Source organism: Chrysochloris asiatica, unplaced genomic scaffold, assembly GCF_000296735.1.
Source record: "Chrysochloris asiatica unplaced genomic scaffold, ChrAsi1.0 scaffold00008, whole genome shotgun sequence".
Taxonomy (NCBI): Eukaryota; Metazoa; Chordata; class Mammalia; order Afrosoricida; family Chrysochloridae; genus Chrysochloris; species Chrysochloris asiatica.
In genome coordinates this window covers 29,515,466-29,524,096 of record NW_006408526.1, presented here as the reverse complement: position 1 = coordinate 29,524,096, position 8,631 = coordinate 29,515,466, and the positions used below count along the sequence as shown (strand labels likewise).

The 8,631-nt window shown below is 40.7% G+C and overlaps 1 protein-coding gene across 3 annotated transcripts in view; it reads right to left on the bottom strand.

Annotated features, from left to right (window-relative positions):
- Positions 1-707: 707 nt before the first annotated feature.
- The window catches only part of RNF214 (ring finger protein 214), a 48,891-nt gene continuing 40,967 nt past the window's right edge, over positions 708-8,631 (bottom strand). For all 3 annotated transcript variants that reach the window (XM_006833859.1, XM_006833858.1, XM_006833860.1), the window contains exons 7-15: positions 6,308-6,404; positions 6,056-6,144; positions 5,005-5,095; positions 4,704-4,802; positions 4,149-4,525; positions 3,878-4,010; positions 3,572-3,676; positions 2,494-2,589; positions 708-1,298 (exon numbers count right to left, since the gene is read on the bottom strand). In XM_006833859.1, the coding sequence (XP_006833922.1) occupies positions 1,233-1,298; positions 2,494-2,589; positions 3,572-3,676; positions 3,878-4,010; positions 4,149-4,525; positions 4,704-4,802; positions 5,005-5,095; positions 6,056-6,144; positions 6,308-6,404 (1,153 nt within the window). In that variant the 3' untranslated portion in view covers positions 708-1,232. The remainder of the gene's footprint in view (positions 1,299-2,493; positions 2,590-3,571; positions 3,677-3,877; positions 4,011-4,148; positions 4,526-4,703; positions 4,803-5,004; positions 5,096-6,055; positions 6,145-6,307; positions 6,405-8,631) is intronic.

Below are 8,631 nucleotides of genomic sequence, written 5' to 3'. Positions count from 1 at the left end.
AAGATTCAGAGTTCTAGCAGCGTCACAACTTTCCCAGGTAGGAACCCTAAAAACCAGAAGGGTTCCATAAGCTTCGGTAGAAAAATTATCTCGTTCCAGACAGCTACAGAGCAAAGAATTCATGAACCTGAAGCCCAATCGCCCTTCTTCGTATCACTCTGGTCTCCATTTTTCCCAGGGCAGGAAACACGTCCCCCATTGCTTTCTTGTTTCTAAAATTAAAACCCAGCATTCCAAGATCATTCTGTAAGTAATTTTGCACAGACATCTCCTCACCCCAGTGCCTGTCTGGAGCTCACCCAAGGTCACCAAACAACTTGGATGTGAACCAACTGCCTTAACCTTCGGCGGGGAGGGGCCTAGCTAGCCGAGGAGACCAGAGTGGAAGGGAAGAGGGGAGGGCTCACAAGTGGTCTGTCAGAGCTTGAGTAGACACCAAGTCAGTGGCAGCAAGGGATGGCTTGGCCCAGGAAAACCCTGTGGGTTGTGCCAGTTTCTGAACATATGACTGTATCCAGGAGAGGGTGGACAGAAGATTATGGGGGGGGAGGGTGTGGGGAAAATGAGACCTGATTATGTTGTTATTCTTGGACTGTGAATTTTTCTGATGTAAAGCAGAACATTCTGTAAACCTAATGTCTATGTACAAATAATGAGCGGTAACACAGTAAAATATTCAATGATAAGTCAAACCATTAGGGTTACGTTTGTTTTTCCTCACTCAGTCTCACTTTTATCTGTAGAGTGGCTAGAACAACACTCAGGCTTCCTGAGGCTTTCAGTAAGCAAGGCATGTGGGTGGACAGCGGGTGAGCACCAGGGTTCAAACCTGCAGACAAGAGCCGAAGGAAAATGGACTAGAGGCTGAGCCAAATCAAAGCAGGATGGCCTTAGAGCAACAGCAGCTTCCTAGATGGTTTTTATGTTGTATTTGAAAACTCCCCTAGGCAGAAGCATCACTATTTCAATGCCAAACTAACCACCATCTTCCCTACAATCTGTTTCCCACAAGGAACTGCAAGATGAGGGGGAACAGACCATTTCTGCATTATATACATACTTTCATTGACGGACATCTGAATACAGACTTCCTATACACACATTACCTATATAATAAAAATGTACATGGCATGAGTATATGTCACTGTATAAATATAGAGTTTTAGAAATCTTGAACCCGCTCCTTCCTGTTCACATCAGTGTCTCCTCTTCTTCCTCCCCAGTCAGGCCCATCATTTAAGAGTTGGACAAAATGGACAAGTGTCATTTGTGTTGGTCTGGGCCCAGAATTTGATACACTGAAAAGAAAGAAAGACACGACTCAGGTTTATATGGGAAAATGGAGGGAAGGAAGGGGAAAGAGTGTAATTAAGGTTCAACAAGGTCTAAGGAATGTATGTTGTCATTGTTGTTATATGGTTTTTGAGGCTGTAAATGTTTACAGGAACAGAAAGTCTCATCTTTCTCCTACAGATGGCTGGTGTATTTGAACTCCCAACCCTGTGGTTAGTAGTCCAGTGCTTATCCTACAGTGTCACAGCACCCTCCAAGAAAAGTAAGCTAAGTTGGAAAAGCCATTCCCATGGGGGAATAGTAGGGCTATTGGACTACTTCACTGCTCTCCAAAGAATTCTTCAAAACAGGCAAAAACCTGTTCTTTTACAGGGAACAATGCTATTGTTGTGTGCCGTGGAGGCGCTTCTGAATCACACTGACCCTATATATGGTTTCTGAGGAATGTCTGGTGAATCTGAACTGCCAGCCTTGCGGTTCAAACTGGCCTTGTGTTGAGTGCTTATCTTACAGCACCACACCACGACTCGAGTAACAGTGTGAAGATGCTTTTTTTTTTTTTTTTTTAAAGTATCTAGTGTGGCTTGCTCCCATTTAGGTTTAAATGAGCTTCTATCTCCTAATATCACTCAAATCTTATTCAACAATTTCTCTTGCCAGGAATCAAGATTTAGATTCCGTTTCTATCTCTTGGAAAACCAAAATGAAACAAACCAATAAAGAAGGCATCATCTCTGCTGCTAAGCGGTTCAACTCTGCCTGGTAACACAAGAAGAGATTGGAATGACTTGTCAAGTTATGAGGATAATCTCTATTAGGCAGCTTTCACGCTATCTTCTTACCGAGTTCCTAATCTCAGAGTCAGCGTCTCATATTCCATTCCTCTCATCTAAGAAAAGTCTCTGACACATGCTACATTTGAAACAAGGTTTAGATAAATGGGATTATCTTTTATTGTCAATTTTCCAAGAAAGGGGCCTATCCGTGTCTAGTATGAACTGCTTGTTCAGTCCCCTGAAGGGAATGGAGTAAGTGGGAGCTGGGAGATCCTAGTTGCCAGTATTCTGGGTACTACTGATGTTTAGGCTATACTTTATTATAAACCATATGTTTAGATATTAATGATGAACATCAACACAGTATATTGTTCAAGAAAAACTCTTAGCTAACAGAAAGAATGGAAAGTAGTGTGGTACCCACCTCTTTGTGCAATACATGGGTACACGCCATTGGATGTAGCTCACTGGGTTGTACGAGTTTCTGGCACATTAAACACAACTTACAGGTGGCTGGAGCCTGCAGAACACAGAAAGCATTATCAAAAGGATAAGTCACTTCTGAGTCTCTTTGTCTCCTACTATGCCATGAATCCAACTACTATTTCCATTCAGCAAGAAGATTTTATAAACAAACCATCAAAACCACAATGCGATAGCACCTCACACTCAGGGCGGACTGTTAATAGAAAAAAAGAAACATGTTGGCAAGGATGTGGAGAAACTGAAGCTCTTGTGCATTGCTGTTGGGAATGATAAATAAGGCAACTGCTGTGAAAAGCAGTTTGGTGGTTCCTTGGAGTTAAACAGAATTACTGTATGATCCAGCAATTCTACTCCTAGACATAGACCCAACAGACTTGAGAACAGGGACTCAAAACATGTATGTGTACACCTATGTTCAATGCAGCATTGTTCACAATAGTCAAGAGGCCATCAACGGGTGAATGAACAAACCAAATGTGCTATACACATACAATGGAGAATTATTCAGCTATAGGGAGATGGGTTTTTGACAAATGCTACAACATGGATGATCCTTGAAAACACCATGCTGAATGAAGTAAATCAGACACAGAAGAACAGATACTGTATGAACCACTTATATAAAATATCTAGAACAGGCAAAAGGTAGCAGAGACTGTGGAAAAGAGGGAATGGGTGCTATCGTTGAAGGAGTACCTAATTGTTTTAGGGGGATAACGACGTTTTAGAAATGGACAGTAGTAATGTTAGCACAGCATGGTAAATGTAATGTGTGTCACTGAATTGTACCCTTAAAAATGGTGAAAATGGCCCACCACAGTTTAAAAACACCACCACCAACAGAAATGAACGTTCATTTATATATTCTTGCATAAATACTTGCATTTCTCAGTTGGGTCTGCATACAAGTCAGCTGATGAGATGATGGTTTCTTTCTGTACTTCGTCTGCAAACCCAATCAATCCCCACTCACCCCAGCTTCTCCATATCCCAGTTTTCAAAGAAAAGAGTCTTACATGTGAAGACCTTCCAGGATATGAAACTTGGGCAGGAGGCAAAAACATTGGGGTACTGATTTGGGCCAGTGGAGCAGGGAACAAGGCTCGAATCCGACCAAGTGGCTGTGGGCAGAAACAGTATCAGTGTTAAGAGAAGAAAGTCTGTGTAGTTGAGCATATGATAAAAATAAATCTTTTAATTTCCAGTCCAGCAATGAAAGCAAGCAGACTGGGTACTCTTGTTCCCTCCCTAAGTTTTTCTGAAATCTGCCTCTTCCCCAACGTCCTAGCAAGGCTGAGTTCTCCTACAAGGAGCTTTCTTACCTGGGTACTTGCTGCCACACGCTCATGTTCTGCCAGTCGAGCAGCCACCAACTGGATCAGCTCCTCCATGGTCAGGCCTGCCATCGTGGTACGTGCTGTCTTGATTTGCTGAAGAATGTTGGTCATCTGGGCCCTAAGGAAGAAAAATGTTTAGGAAGAAAGGTTTTAATGCTATATCCGGAAATACACCCATAAAACCTGCCCTATTTTAAACTCATAAAATTTCTCTGACAAATATATATATTTTTAATGAATCCTCAAATATACTTACTTATTACAGTGTGGGAACCGAGCCAGCAGCTTGTCCAGGATCTTCTCCAGCTTGTCTACGGGCTGGGGCCGGGGAGTTTCAGTAGAAGCCTTAACACCGCCCAAGCCTGGGGGAGGCGGGATGGAGGCAGCAGGGGGCATGTGTGGACCATGGGGGCCAACGAGAGAACCTAAGCCAGGGCTATTTCTCCCATGGGAGCCAGGAAGGGGCGGGGAAGGTTGGTTGGGCTGGGAAAGGGCAGGGCTCAGGAGTGGGAAAGACAAGGAACGGGGATCTGCACTGGGCATAACCATGGGCATCGTGACCTGCCCAATGGAGAAGGGCATCCGAGGAGGCAGAGAGGGGTTGGGCTGAAACATCTGAAGCATGAAGTCTGTCTGCAGAGGGGAAGAGGTATACGGTAAGAGAGAAAGGAAGAAAAATCAAGTTTAGGAAACTAGAGCAGAAATCAATGAGCAATTTTTGCATTGCATAAGGAAGACCCCTGTATCTTCATAAGAACAGTTGTCAGACTCTGGCTCTGCCACCAACACAAGACAAAATTCACTCTCTTACCTCAGATGGGGGTGGAGGCAAGGTGGGAGTAGGGATCTGAGGAAGGCTGCTCAGCTTGGCTCCGTTCCTCACTAACTGGATATGACTATTAAACTGGTCCTAGAAGAGAGAAAAGAAAGGATTATCCCATCCTTCTGAGCTGAGACAGATGCTTCAGAAAAAGAGCACCATCTATTCTTGGGAAAACAGGGGAATGGGAAGATGGTCCCTCAGTGGCAATGCAGAAGGGCACTTGTCTCTCATTAGATGTGTTGAAGCACAAAATAACACTGACAAAATGATCTCTTATTATTACACTTACCCGAACATTCTTTTTCATGATCCGAACCCCATTTAGTCTTGTCTCCCATTCCTGTTTGGATCGAACTGTCTCTAGTGTTGGGGGAGTTGACCTTCCAAGAAAGCAACAAGAATTCACAGAATAAGAGAAAGCGCTATCCCTAATTCTATGAGATAAAAAAAACTGTAGCTGGCTAACGGGCCTTAACAAGAAGAGGTATGAGCAGATACAGAAGAATGCCAAAGATTCTAAGTCCTTTGCCTCACTTTAACTCCATCACTCTGTAAGCCAAGTATTCAAGAAGAGGACCCACAACAAGAGGGCTCTAGTCTGTCTAAAAATGCCAGGGTCCTCCATATTCCAATGTAACTCCGGGCAGTCCCTGACTTACATCAGTTCTGTTGATGACTCTGCCGTAAGTCAGTTCTGATGTTAAGTTGAATACCTCATTTAAAAAAAAAAATTTTTTTATTATACCTTTTATAATGACTATAGTTTTTAAACTGATCTTTACCTTTGGGGATTAGGCATTAGAATGATAATATCAGCAAATTACATGCAGCAACACTGCAAATTACTAACATTAAGATGGAACAAAAAAAGGAAAAAAAAAATGAAGAAGAAAGACAGTCTGTTGTAACTTAAATATGTGGTAAGACAGGGACTACCTACATATTATACATATTAGGGGGCTTCAAAGAGTTCACGGAAAAATTCCATTATCTTTTAATTCCATTTTCCATGAACTTTCTGAAGTTCCCTTATAGAAGACACTTAATCTCCAAAGGCTTCTGTTATGCTTTGAGTACATAACATATGCCATTTTTCCGAAAGGGAATAATATAGTAGAAGGTACAAAACAATAAAAGGGAAGATTTAGAGAGTAAGGAAATGGAGACTATGTGAAGAGAAATCAATGAGCAGTTACTATTCTATAGACAGAGGTGGCCCTTATGAAGACAGAGTCAGTGTCAGGCTTGTCGGCCTGCGTTTTACAAAAACATCAAAACAAAATGAAACAAACACAAAACCCTGAGGGATCATTAAAACCTGAGAATGGGAATGTACTTACTTGAGGTAAGTAAGGTGTAGCTCTGCCTCCTTTTCTGCTTCTTCTAATTTCAATACCAGCAACTCTTTCCGGCTCTCTAGTGATAAGATCTGAGGACATTATAAATAAACACATACATTTATTGACTTTTATATACACAAAGCTACCCATAAACAGTTAAATGCTTAGTGGTTCTTGTAATATTCTATTAAAATTATTTTCACCTGAAAGTTTAAAATCAAGGCTTTCCAAGTTATCAGTTCATGTTCTCACCTCTGCTTTCCAGGCCCTTTCTGACTCTTCCATAATGTTCCGATTTATTTCGCCATCTTGATTCTTGAGTCTATCTAGTTCCATTTCCCATACCTCTCTGTAGAGTAAAACACCAAGTACAAGAACAAGAGAAGAGAGATAAGCTTGCTGAGGAACATTGGCAAAAATAAAACCAAATGTCATTTATCAGTCACCATGCAGAAAGTCTTACTCATAAATATTAACCATAGGTGTCAGTCAACAGAGTCCTGGTTTGGCACTGTAGGATAAGCACTGAATTGTAAGGTTGGTTTTAATTGCAAGATTGGTGGTACAAACCAATTCTCAGATACCCTATACAGGTAAGATGCATAACTTACTCAACAGCACTTAACAACATAGGTATCAACAAATATTTAGAACAGTCTACAATTATATAAATGCTCTATATTTGAAAAGAAAAATATTCACATCCTGACTTGCTAAATTAACGTTAACCACAGCAAGAAGCATTTACCTTAAAAGCAAAAGCCTCCAGTGGAAGCAGAATGTGCTTCCATGTTTTAAAAGAGCTCAGTATCATTATGGCATTCCTGTATTTCCCAACATGTCTTTTAGTATGTGTGCTGAAAAATGCAGGTCCAAACCCAGAGGTCCAATTAATACGCATTTGAATGCAGCAGCCACTAACCCACTACCAACCATACAGATACTAGATTACCAATCTTCACATTTTCTTAGTAATAAACATCCCTCAGAAGGGAAAAAAATGTTCTCTTCATTCCTCAGTACTTCTCATTCCCATTGGTTTCTACATGCCCTTCTCCAACCCCTATCCTGAGATTGTAATATTCACATTCAACACTAGAATGACCTACTGTGCTGGTTTGCCCAGAACCAAGCAATTTCCCAGGATGCAAGCCTTTCAGTGCTAAAACTAAGACAGACACCCTACTCAGGATTGAAGATGCTATTAATGAACAGGGACAGAAAAACAATGCCTTTATATTATACTTGGCTGTCCTGGTGGCACAGTGGGGTAAGCACTGGACTACTAACCACAAAGATAAATTTAAACCCAGCAGCCACTCCATGGGAGAAAGATGAGGTTTTTTGCTCCCATAAAGATTTACAGCCTTGCAAACCCTATATGACAGTGGTTTTGGTTTGGTTTGTGTTTTTGTTACACTTGGTTACAGAAAGTTTTATGACTAAAAGCAATAATATTACCTAGATCAGTGGGCAAAAGAATACAGAAAAATTTTCAACTATATTCACAGGGTTTTTTTGTGTTTTTTTTTCCTTAAAGTTTTTATTATGAATTGAAGTGAAAGTTTACAGGGCAGATCATCAGTTTTACATTCAACAAACCTTATACTTTGTTTCATTACAATGACCACAATCCCTACCATGTACCATCAGTCAACAGTTTTTCTCTGTATTTATTTTAGTGTTTTGCTTTTTTTTAATATTCACAGGGTTTAAAAAAGTGAAAATATGAAGAAAAGATTAAGAAGAGCTATATCTTAAGAGAAATGTTCCCACTTTATCGGGGATTAGAGAAACTATTTTATTCCTCTTCTGTTCTTCTACTAACATACATGGAAGGGCCCAATTCATTCAACAAGTTTCTGAGGCCCTTTCCTCTTGCATAGATTCTTGCTTGTGACCCAATTCTTCACACATTCTTGCTCCCTATTTCACAGATATATGTGTGTGTATCTGTGAGTGAGAGAAGCGGTACACACATACATTATTCACTCAGTAACATTAGTGTGGCCTTCTATGATAAGGTCTATTTATCTACTCCCTTGATCTCCATGTTAAAAAAAAAAATTCCTTGTTAGAATCGAAACCACAGAGCATATTATAATTGTTTAAATTCTTGGTCTAATTTCATTCAAGTCCCATGCTTCTGTGACGATGCAGAGCTAATTTAGGGTATCAGTGGTTCAAATGAATAAATCCTACCAGCGAGCACAGAAAACGTAGTTAATTTTGTTTCGGATCATGTAAATAATACACACAAATTAGAGAAAATTTAGAAAACAAAACAGAAGTCCCAAATTTTCTACTTCCTGGTTTGTGTGATCTATCCAAGTGACTTAATCTTTAGGCTGCTGTTTCTTCATTGAAAAATGGATAGTACTTATTATCATAGGACTGATGTTGTTGTTGTTATCAGGTGCCATCGAGTCGGAACCGACTCATAGTGACCCCATGCACAGCAGAACAAAACAATGTTCGATCCTGGGCCAACCTCACTACCGCCGCCACACCTGAGTCCATCAATGATGCCACCTGACTGATCCATCTCATTGGGGGTCTTCCTCTTCTTCTCTGAC